This window comes from Lemur catta, chromosome 25 (assembly GCF_020740605.2).
Source record: "Lemur catta isolate mLemCat1 chromosome 25, mLemCat1.pri, whole genome shotgun sequence".
Lineage (NCBI taxonomy): Eukaryota > Metazoa > Chordata > Mammalia > Primates > Lemuridae > Lemur > Lemur catta.
Genome location: NC_059152.1, coordinates 1,693,306 through 1,704,914, shown reverse-complemented (window position 1 = coordinate 1,704,914; position 11,609 = coordinate 1,693,306). Strand labels below are relative to the sequence as shown.

The window sequence follows — 11,609 nt, the reverse complement described above, 5'->3', positions numbered from 1 at the left end:
AGCCACAGCCAACCACCCCAAACGTGACTCTACTCCCGGCAATAGTCACCCAGCCAGGAGAAGGGCCACTGGCCGAGGGGAAGCCTTCTTCTGAAAGTAATCACCTCAGTTTCTCCAGTTTTATGCCATTAACCTCAGAGAGGACGTCTAGATTTTGTTTGCCATGGGCTTTTTAGAAGCTCAATGGCTTTTTGAAAATTTCCCTTTTCCACCTGCCAGTTTGCAGCCATGCACAGACGCACCCCGCCTGCAGTGAGGTGGAGGTGTGAGCGCCGGTTACGTGAGACATGCCAGTTGTCGCTGCATTTTAATAAACATAGCGCACAATGTGTGACACAAACGCCACCCAGACCTGAGTCACACGTTTCAGACGAAGCTGGGTACATGTATAAATAGGCTGTACACCTTAAACAGCAGAAAAGAAAGGAAGTTGGGGGGAATAAGGTCAAAATCATGGTGCCCGATTTAGACATCACAAAAGTCTCCGCCTGGGCATTCGTTACAACCCAGCACAACTCCCACCCGAGAGAGAGAGAGAAGCCACGAGGACAATTCCAAACAAGCTGGCGTCCTCACGTCGAACTAAACAGTTCAAATGACGCGGCGTCGTAAAACGAAGTTCCGCTTGTGCCGTCCGGCTCCCTGGCTGCAGGATGCCGACAGCACCCAGCGGACGCCCGGAACTGCTTTGGGGTCTTTGTGGGAAGGAGCTGTGACTAGCGTTGGCCAGGGGATTTGCATTAGATGACTCTGTGACAGGTTTGGGTAGCAGGACAGGAACACCACTCGTGGAGGTGCGGAACGTGAGCATGTCGCAAACGCTTTAAATCCGCTTTCCCTCTGTCCCCGTCCCCGGCTGAGCACGCGCTGCAGGCTCCAGGCCGGTTGCAGCCGAGGGCTGACCCCTCGTGCCCCCCAGCCCTCCCATTCCAGGTGCAAGGTGTGGCCACAGCTCAGCAGAAAACAATGCAACGAGAGTCTCGGGCGGTCCAGGACATCCTTGAGGCCTTCAACGGTCCCGCAGACTTGGCCTTGACCCCAGGCCACTCCTTTCCCTGGCAGGCACTTGCAGCCCTCCCGCCTCCACGCCACGGTCCGTGAGCTCGCAAGGCGCTGTTCGGTGCAGTGGATTCAGGCAACGGCGACTCTCTCTCAGGAGAGGTTTAGTGTTTCGTCACCTACTCTCCCACGCCCCGACGCCCAGAGGGACTGGACAACCGTGCGTGGGATTCGGACGCCAAAGACCGTGATGCACGGGCAACAGCAGACACGCAGGGTCGACTCGGCCCCCCGCCGCCGCGTGGCTCCAGCTCTTGCGTCCGGTGACACCACTGCCCGGTCTCCCTCCCAGGTCTCGCTCCGGCCCCTCCTCCAGCCTCCAGGGGAAACGGATCCGCAGCCTCCGGCCGCTCCCTCCCAGCCTCTGGTGACAAGCGTGGTCTCTGCGTTAAGAGCTCACTAGCGTGTAGATCATGCTGAATGCAGAAAGGAAAGGAACAGACGGGTTAGTGGGAGCCCACGAAGGACCCGGCCCCCCAAAGAGGGACCTTCCCAAGGCCAGACCCCTGGGCTTCCCCTCCTTCCTGCCGCGAGTGCGTCTTGCCCGCCCCTGCCCTGCCCCTTCTGCTGCCCACAGCACGGGCATGAACGCCTGTCCGGAGAGCGGACTGCGACCGTGGATAAAAGCTGTGATTGCTCTAAGTGCCTCTCACTGCTCTCATCAGGGTCATCACTACGGTTCTTATTCCTTTTTGTGCAGTTGCAGGGCAGGTCTGGGCGGGGTGGGGGGGGTGCAGCACATTCTTTGTGCCACCAGCTGCCACGTGCTTGTGTGACAACTGTGTCCAGGGGCTCCCAGATGATGCTGGGTAACTCCCTAGTGCTGGAGAAATGACCAGCATCACCAGCGTGAAGGCCAATGGCTGAACACGAGCCCTCAGTTCTTCACCGGGTAACTCCCTGGCCCTCTGGCTTTCAACAGGCTCAAGGAATTAAACGTGCACGGGGCGCAGGTGACCCCAGGTGCTGCCCCAGCACTGCCCAGAGGCAGGGACAGCCGGCCCTGTGCTCTCGGAAAGGGCTTCAGGCTAATTCTGCAGGGCTGAGGAACGAGCCACACCAAAATCTACTGTTTTGTCTGTTTGGCAGAAAGAGAAACCACCACCTTTTCCCGCTGCAGAGAGAACAAAGGACAGTCTAAGAAGTGGGACTGAAGCACAGATAAAAGGTTCCAGCCCTGGGCGGCTGTGACGGCCCAGCAAGCTCTTCTGCAGAGCTGAGTCGTCTCCAGAACCTGCCACACCGCAGGCCCGCAGAGCCCCACCGGCCGGGCCCGGAGCCCGGGGGGCTTGTTCCCCGGGGGAAGTGGAGGGTCCGGGCAGAGGTGGGTAGCTCCAGGTCACACGGCTCAGACGGCAGGGTGAGCACCAGAGCCTCACTCCAAACCCGGTGCTTTTCCATGACGACCCTGAGCCTCGCTGTGGACACCCCCACTGACTCACTTTGATTCCTTCTTTCATTTAACATTTAGTGAGCTCCTACTGCATGCCAGGAGCCCCTCTCGGTCCCCGAGCGGACCTGCAGCCGGGCTGACTCCCCTGCTCACAGGCCACCTCCCGACAGCCCGGAATCCCCTCCGTCTTCCCGGAGCCGGACCCGCCGGCGGACTCACCAGTACAGGTAGTAGAAGAAGGACAGCAGGTAGAAGGCCAGCTTGCACCAGGCCTCCTTCTGGCAGTAGCTCAGCGTGTCGGCGTTCATGACCGCCGGCGGGTCGTAGGCCAGCTCCGAACTGTCCGCCGGGCAGTGGAAATACCTGCGGGGAAAGAGGACACGTGTCACCGGCCCTGAGGGGCTGGGACTTGTGACGTCAGCTGGCCGAGCCCTGCCGGTGCAGGACGTCCACCGGGCGACCCCGTCCTGCCACCACCTGCCGTCTGCCCGGTCGCAGTCCAGGTGCCGGGAAGGGCAGCTCAGCCCCCGTTGCCAGCAGGTAAGTCCCCAGACACTCGGCTCTGCGGGCGTCGTCGTGTCCTCGCCCACACGCAGCTGCTCCGACAGAGGGAGAAGGTGTCACCTGGCGTCACCCAGCAGGTGCCAGGAAGAGCCTCCTTCAGAGCAGGTGCAGGGGCAGTGAAGACAGGGCCACACGGCGCCACCCGGATGCCATCGCCCCCACATTCTACCCGACAAACGACTTTGGGTTAAGTGTTCGCTCCTACCCAGACCCTCACTGAAAATCCTGAATCCTCCGGAAGGGACATCGTCTTCCCGCTTGAGTGTAGAGTAGTTTGCAGGTACTTTTCTTCTTGATAGAAGGACCCAGAACAGCACAAAGAACCTGGCCATCCACGGGGAGAGAGCAGCCAGGAGGGAAACCGAGTCAGCAAGAGAACGTCAGGGGGTGAGGTGGGGGGGAGACGGCTGGAGCCCCCCGTCCCCCTCACAATTCCTCACCCGCGTCAGCCCCACACGGCTACGGAGGAGGAGGGGGACTCGGGCTTGGTGGAGCCAGGGCGGGAGCCTTCCCTCCTGAGCCCCTTGGTGAGCTGTCCCCAGGCGGCCCCAGGACACTGTCCCCAGGACCTGGCCACAGCCTCCTGGGGAGCCCAAGAACAAAGTGCTGCTGACATCGCTCAGCTGGCTGCTTTTCGGTCACCCAGGTAAGGACATCAGGAGGATGAGAGTGCTAATGAGTCACTCCGCTGGGCTCTGGGGCAGGCAGTCATTCTCAGTCCCGAGCAAGGACCCAGAGAGCCGGCTCTGACCGGGAGATGAATCTCGCTGGTTTGAAGAACAGCCCTACAATGTAGCCAGAACCCTGCACCCAGCCCCACTGAGCACCTACTGCTTCCCAGCACACCGAGCGCCCTCGTACCCCGGGGCCTTTGCACATGCTGGTCTTTCTCCCTGCAATGTGCTTTTCCAGGTTTTCCAACGTCTCTTTTCAGTCCCATGTAAGTGCTTCTTTCTCTCTGCTCCTACATATATTCCTCATATGGTTGTTAGGAATATAGTTCCCTCTCCCAGTAGGGTGTGCGTTCCTTGAGGTAGGGATTATGTTTTACATTTGTGTTGAAACTCCTCACGGTGCCTGCGGTGACGTGTGTGTTCCGTATGTTTGCAGCGTGCAGGAGTCAATGCGGAATGCTCTAGAAGTGACTAAATACAGGCTCTATTTTATGCTAAAATGACAATGCTGAAACATTTTGGGGGGACCAGAGCTCTGGGGGCAGGGGGTCAAGGGCTTGCGATTTGTCTGCACAATTACATTGCTGCTCCTTCAGTGTTCTCCACCCCTGCCTCCCGTATCCATATGGTGACTCTGTTCTACAGAAAGCCCAGACCATGTGATCTGACGCACGGCCTTAGCAGGGACTAGAATATTTGAAACCATAACTGGCCCAGAAAATCCAGCCCATCTGGTAAAGCGCTTTTTTTTTATTAAGATATAACTTACATACCATAAAACTTACCCTTTAAAGTGTACAATTCAGCGGTTTTTAGTATATTCCTAGAGCTGTGAACTGTCACCACTATCTAATTTCAGAACATATTCATCCCCCCAAAAAGAAAACCCCACACCCATCAGCCGGAACTCCCTACTCTCACTTCCGCCGAGACCCTGCAAACGCTCATTTACTTTATGTCTCTACAGACTGGCCTGGCCTGGGCACTGGACCCAGATGGAATAATGCAATATGTGACCTTTTGTGTCTCGCTTCCTTCACTTCTATTTTCTAGAAGGTTCATCCAAGCTGCGGCGTGTATGGGTATTTCGTGTCTTTTTATTGCCAAATAATATTCCATCGTACGGATACACCACATTTTGTTTGTCCATCCATCACCCGATGGGCACTTGGTTCGCTTCTGCTTTTTTGGCTGTTGTGAAAGCTGCTATCACCGCGTCCAACACGGGCCCGTGAGGGTCGGGGCCGTGGTTAATGGTGCCAGCCAGAAAGGCCTCCCCTTGCTGGACTTGCTGCCCAAGAGCAGCTGGAAAGGGGGCTTTGGAGAGGCTTTGGGAAGACGGCACTGGGGGGCCGTCTACTTGGGGACCATCGTCACCGGAGAGCCGGCTGCTCGGGCCGAGGAGAGGCCGGCCGGCCGGCCCCGCAGACTCACCTCCAGAAGTGGTAGAACAGGAGAGGCACGTTCAGCCCCAGCGTGAGCCACTCCTGGGCACACAGGAACATGATGCAGAAGAGGCTGTGGATGGAGTATTCGGGCAGCACCAGCTGCGGAGGGAGCAGAGACATGGCCCGGTTAGGGGAGGAAAGGCCACCGCACGCCCACGGCGGCTGCCTGGACGCCACCTCCCAGTGCTGGGGCCACCGAGGCCCTCCCCACAGCTGCAGAGTCACCGCCCCAGGATGGAGACCCACTTCTGGCAAGCTCTCCTCCTTACGATGCCCGGTCCCCAAAGGACACAGCCCCCCGGCACCCTGCTTACCAGGGGACTATCCTTGCTCCCAGGCTCACCTGTGCATGACCACTGTGAAGACTGGACTAGCTGGTCCAGCCCGTGTGACATCTGGCCCAGGGCAGAACAAATCCTGACAGCGTTTCAGTGATGCCAGACTGCCCTGCCTGCCCTTGCTTTGCCAGCCTGTGTATCCCCCTACTAGGGTGACTCACAAACCTACAGTGAACGTGTGTGTCTATCACAGATACAGGCGGGTCAGGGAAAAAATTGGGAAACCCGCATTTTGCTGGACGCTGGGTGGATCAAGAGGAACCCAAGAGAAACAAGTAGTGACGGTAAGGAGGGACATCGCGGCCTCTGGGGAAGGTGGAAGAGACCAGCCCAGACCTGGGGGGCCGGATGGGGGGGGAACCCGCAGGATGACTGAGCTCCTGTCCCCACCCGTCTGCACAGGACACACTGGGAACCGCTGTGCTCCCAGCAGGGAAGAAACGCCCAAGGAAGATACCACTGTTGTGACGAATGTGATCGTTGTTATTGTTAATAATCACATACCGGCTAATCACCAACCTCAGGGGGATCACTTGTCACTCTTACCCCGGAAGTTCGCAAAATGACCCAGAGCAGAATTTGGTTTCCTGATTCTCAATCCAGTCTCCTGACTCCCTCGGACTGAACCAAGCTTCCAGCTTTGCCAAGCGGGAAGAGAAGCCAGGGGCTGTTTCACAGCCGGCCTCTTGAACCCTAAAAACCCCAGTCCTTGCCTGTTTTCAACAACACTATTCTAGTTCCCGGCATGTCTGCCCTGAAGTTTATCTGCCCCGGGAGCCAAGGAGCGTGAAGAAAAAGAAAAGGATGATGTCTCTTTCCTTTGATTCCCCAGCCCATACGAAACTAGCCCTAAAACAGAGGGTCCCCTCTGGGATGTGCAGGATGAAGGCAGTTTTCTCCTAAGCATGCGCCGTGGAGATCGGTGCTCCTTTTGCTCCCAAACGAGCAGTCGTGCACACGCACACGCAGCCAGCCTCTGCTGACTCATGTCTGGGTGAGGGTGGGGAGGAGGGGGGGAAGATGGCACGCGTGGAAAACTGGGATTTCGCTACGCCCCAAGACTATGGGAAAGGCGTCTCCAAGCACTGTCAGGAAACCTCACTCTGAGCTCCTTTGCTCTAAAGAGGCCACTTTCTCTTTAATCACTCGGGGTGACGGTCGCCTTGGGAGAGCTGTGGCAGCTTGGGTGTCGGGGACCCCAACCCCAGATGGCGAGATAAAGCAGGAACGTCCACCAGCTACCGGGGCTGGGTTGACTTGAGCATGGCCTATTGGATGGTGTTGGCATATTAAATATTTTGACCTTCAAATATGCACCAAGGTTTATCAAATATTTTTAAGTGGTGAGCCGGAGAGTCTGGTACATAAGTAACTCAGCACAGAATCACCTATTCTAGAGCGGTAATTTTAAAAGTCACCATAAAATTAATATGACACTTGCCAATTTTACTCATACCGGGAACTGTGGGTGTGTCTCAGAGCCCTTCACTGCCAGCAGCTGTCCTAAATGCCTGGACCGGGTATCGCTTTGACCTTGGCCATCTATGGCCAGAATCAGACCCTCACAGCTGACCCCAGGGGACAGGGCCAGTCTCGTATTCTGCCCATCCTCACGAGCCACCACTTCCTTCACCCTCACAAGCTCCTTCCAGCCGTCTCTGGCCTTCTTGGCGTCCCAGTGGGCACCTTCTGGAGCTGGGAGGGGACCGGTCCCGTTTAGGACCAGACATTTGGGTTCCAGCCTCCCTCTGCCCACTCCTCCTCCCAGCCGGCCTTTCCTAATTGTTATCACGCCGCATCAAGACGCACTTGACTCCCAAAACCCTCCCTGTCAGTTTCCTCGCACACTTGTTAAATTACTCAGCCACCTAGGAGCCCACTCACGGAGCAGGCGAGAATAAAAGTGCTCTCTCCAACAACGCCGTGTTCTGAAAGGGACGAAATTCTCCTACAACTTGCTGGCAACCCGGAGCATCTTAGCACTTGTAGCTGCCCACTCCTTTTCTTCTTCTCTTTCAGCCAGGGAACATGGGAGTAGCAATCGTGTTCGCGATATAGGGAGCAATTAGGCAAAGACTCATACCGTTAGAGAGAAGAGGCACTCACTGAAGTGAAGGAATGTTCCGGAATGAGGAGGCCGAGGGGTTAAGGGACACACCTGTTCCAGTGCTGGAGAGCCCCAGGTGTGCTCCAGTCAGCACTCACTGTAACAGGCAGTGAGCGCACGGCAGCCTGGCTGGGGGACGCGACAGAGATGCTCACATGCACCACTGATTCTACAAAGAGCAAACGGGGAAACTGAGGCAGCACGGGAGCAACCGGGCGCAGGCGGAAAGGAGAGAAGAAACCGTTCATTCTGAGCGAGGACCTGCAGGAGGGGCCCCGTGAATGACTTACTCTCAGTGGTGACTTAAAGGACATTACAGAAGGCAGAGTGTGGTGGCAAAGCGGGGGGACATTCCCGGGGGGGACACCAGCACCATCCTCTCGTTGAGGCGTTTGAGAGAGTCACTTCTCTCCTTGTGTCCTGGGAAGAAAATCTGTCCCATCGCGTGGGCCGTCCCTTAAAAATCTTCTACAAAAACGACACGGAGACCAGAAATCCCTTACGCCGGCTTCTTGTCAAACCTGGGGGACTTCCGGGGAGGAGTCATGACGATTCCTCCTGGCCAGGGAAGCCGCACGGTGACAGGAAGGGGGCCAAGAGCAGAAACACGTCCTCTCCTGCCTTTAGTTACTTGGCACTGGGCATGTGACAGTGAGTCTCGACGTGGGACCCGCTGTGGGCCCTGCTCTCCCCTCAGACCTGTCCCAGCCGCGGCCCCTCCCAGGCCAGCGCCAAGGGGAAGATGCGGCTCTTTGTCCCCACGGCCACACCTGCTGCCTCCACTGCCCTCCCAGGTGTTTTCCATGCAGTGCTCCTGCCACCAGGTCTCCTACGTAGAAAGAACCTGCCGTTTCCAGAGCAGGGAGCGGATCTGACCGCACCAAGCCGCTGCTCTGTTTTTGTTTTGTTTTGTTTCAGCATATTGTGGGGGTACAAATGTTTACATATATTGCCCTTGCCCCCCACCCCCAGTCAGAGCTTCAAGCGTGTCCATCCCCCAGACCGTGCGCATCGCACCCATTACGTGTGTGTGCACCCATCCTCTCCTCCCCCTCACATCTGCCCGACGCCCGGTTAATGTCCTTCCTGAATGTGCTCTTAGGTGATGATCGGTGAAACCAATTTGATGGCGAGTACATGTGGTGCTTGTTTTTCCATTCTTGGGATACTTCACTTAGTAGAAAGGGCTCCAGCTCTACCCAGGATAATACAAGAGGTGCTAGATCACCTTTGCTTTTTGTGGCTGAGTAGAACTCCACGGTATAGATATACCACATTTTATTAATCCACTCATGGATTGATGGGCACTTGGGTTGTCTCCACATCTTTGCAATTGTGAATTGTGCTGCTATAAACATTCGAGTGCAGATGTCTTTTTTATAGAATGTCTTTTGTTCTTTTGGGTAGATGCCCAGTGATGGGATTGCTGGATCGAATGGTAGGTCTACTTGTATCTCTTCAAGGTCTCTCCATATTGCTTTCCACAGGGGTTGCTCTAGTTTGCAGTCCCACCAGCAGCGTATGAGTGTTCCTGTCTCTCTGCACTGCTCTTTAATAGAGTGAGCACCACTAGCTTCTAAAGGAGAACCTCTTTCAGGATAAAAACATGATTACCCTAGTTAACACCCATTAAGTGGTGTTAATTACCTGTTACATCCACAAGGTTGGAAAAATTTTGCTCCAACAAACCAAAGCGGGTGGACTGAATGAGACCGCAAGCGCTGGCATGGGGGAAGGGAGGGCAAACTGTCGACATCGTCATCAGTCAGTCTTTGCTGAGTGCCCCCTGGCACACGCACAGGGAAGCAGGCAACTTGCTGAACATCCTGATGGAGGCCTACGTGCAAAGACGCGACAAGGGAACAAGCCCTCCCTCCCGACGGCCCGTTAGAGGCGTTGTCTGAATCGACCACATGCGTATGTGTTAGTCCAAGTCTGGCTCCCATGAGCAGGATTGTGCTGACCTTTTCCAGGAGTTTGACTTAGCAAATTAACCTATTGAAGAAAAGACAAAATAGTACCGTAACATTCGCCTCCAGCAAGGGCTTGAGTGTCTCCATGAAAATCGTCCTGGATTAAGGAACTAGAGACTTGGGCTCTCGCCCCGGCTGGTAAGAAGCAACAGAACCCTGGGTAATGTATTTAGTCTCAGTGGGCTCAGTTTCTTCATTTATAAAATGAGAATAATAATAATAGTATCTAATTCATAGGACTGTTATGAGTATTAAACAAGTTAATATGCATGAAGCCCTTAGAATAGTATCTGGCGCACAGTAAGGCCCCGTAAGTAACGACTCCTCTCTGTGGGGGGAGGCATGTGACCACAGAATCTCTAGTCCCTTTCAGCTTGAATATTCCACACACCGTAGAAAAAGCAGCCATTAAACTCCCTCGAAAATTAAACCAGTATATCTTCCCTTTCATCGTCCGATCTATTTGCGGCGCTGGCAAATTTTTGAAAATCCTCTTCCTCCACTAATTTCTATCCCCAGAAATACCACGTGTTTCCAGAGAATCTGATCATTCTGCATGTCAACAGCTACTCCCGAGCAATGAAGCTCCCCGCGCTCCTGAAGATGATTTTTCTCGTCTCTCCTGAGTCACGGCCGTGCGTGTGTGTGTGCGTGTGCCGGTGGTTTGTCTGTGTCTTCGTGGGTCTCTCCGTGAACTTGTTCTGTCACCACAGGGACTGGCACCACAGTAAACACTCAGCAAACTCACCACTGAGTCACTCAACAAACATATGCTAGGAATCGACCGTGCAGTGTCAGAGGCCGGGGCAGGCCCGGGAGGAGCCGGGATGAGTCCGACGGGCCCGGAGATGAGGCTCCAGGCATCCCCAGGCTGGTGGGAGAGGCTGAGGACTGAGCAACGTCACACCCTGCAGGCAGCACTTGCACACAGCTAAGCAGCCAAGGGCTCAGAAGCAACAGCCCACACTACAGGGGCGGCGGGGAAAGGGACCCCCCTGCAGAGTCACAGAGACACCTCGGGCCACCTCTGAGTCTTGAGAATCACTATGACAAACTACAAGGGGTTCAGTGAAAACCGTCTCCCCAAATTAAAGAACAGGTTTCACGTGTGAAGAAGGACCTGCCACGCTGGCCTGAAGTTCCACCCTTCCTCCTCCTCCCCTCCCCGGTCCCGGCCCCCATCCCCTCTTCTCCCTGAGAGCACCCCCAGGTCGCTCCTCGAAATCCCCTCCCTGGGCTCCCAGCCTGCTGTCTGAACCCCGAGTCCTCACTCTGCACCCCTTCCCCAGAGCTCCACGCCCACTGCTAATCCCAGGAGTCTTGTCCTCCATGCATCTGCCCCAGCCCCAACCGCCCCCATGCTTGGAGCAGGTGACACTTACAAAAGTATATGCTTTTGTGACACTGTTCTGATAGAAAACTCCAGAAATGTTAGACTAGAAGATAGGGGGTCCTGGAGCCATCCTGTCTGGAGGCTGCTCTGATTCCAGGGAGCCCAGGCCTTGCAGAAGCTGCGTAGAAGACACATAACACTAACGCTCTATGTTACAGACCAATTAAAAATGGCACTGAAACCAGAGGAGCCAAGCCCAGTGAGGCCAAAGTCCTAAAACAGACAGATTTCATCCTGGGCAGAAAATAGCTTATGCTTTTCTCCTTTCTTCCAATACAACCAGGCTGTGTGCACATAAGCTGGTTAATGATAATAATGGCTAATTCAGCCCCAGCCACTGTGTGTCTCATTTCTTCCTTGCCATGAACCTATGAAATAGGTGCTTTTATAATCTCCATTTCATAGAGCAGGAGACTGAAGTTTAGAGAACTCACAGTAACTTGCCTACGGTCATATGTGGCCTTTTAGTGACTCAGCCAAGACTGCAACCCTGAACTCTGGTACCAGAGCATGCGTGCACTTACAGAATCCAAGCCCTGGGCCTGCACGCATCCACAGACACACTCAACAGTCAAAGCAGGCGAGAGCTGGGGCTGCCAACAACACCACTTGGAACTATGCAAGGACTTGGCCGTGACGATCAAAACCACACATACTTCT

At 55.3% G+C, this 11,609-nt stretch overlaps 1 protein-coding gene across 1 annotated transcript in view; it reads right to left on the bottom strand.

Moving 5' to 3' along the window:
• Nucleotides 1-302: 302 nt before the first annotated feature.
• The window catches only part of CNIH3 (cornichon family AMPA receptor auxiliary protein 3), a 56,240-nt gene continuing 44,933 nt past the window's right edge, over nucleotides 303-11,609 (bottom strand). The window contains exons 4-6 of the mRNA XM_045537114.1: nucleotides 5,125-5,237; nucleotides 2,672-2,815; nucleotides 303-1,475 (exon numbers count right to left, since the gene is read on the bottom strand). Of these exons, the coding sequence (XP_045393070.1) occupies nucleotides 1,448-1,475; nucleotides 2,672-2,815; nucleotides 5,125-5,237 (285 nt within the window). The 3' untranslated portion in view covers nucleotides 303-1,447. The remainder of the gene's footprint in view (nucleotides 1,476-2,671; nucleotides 2,816-5,124; nucleotides 5,238-11,609) is intronic.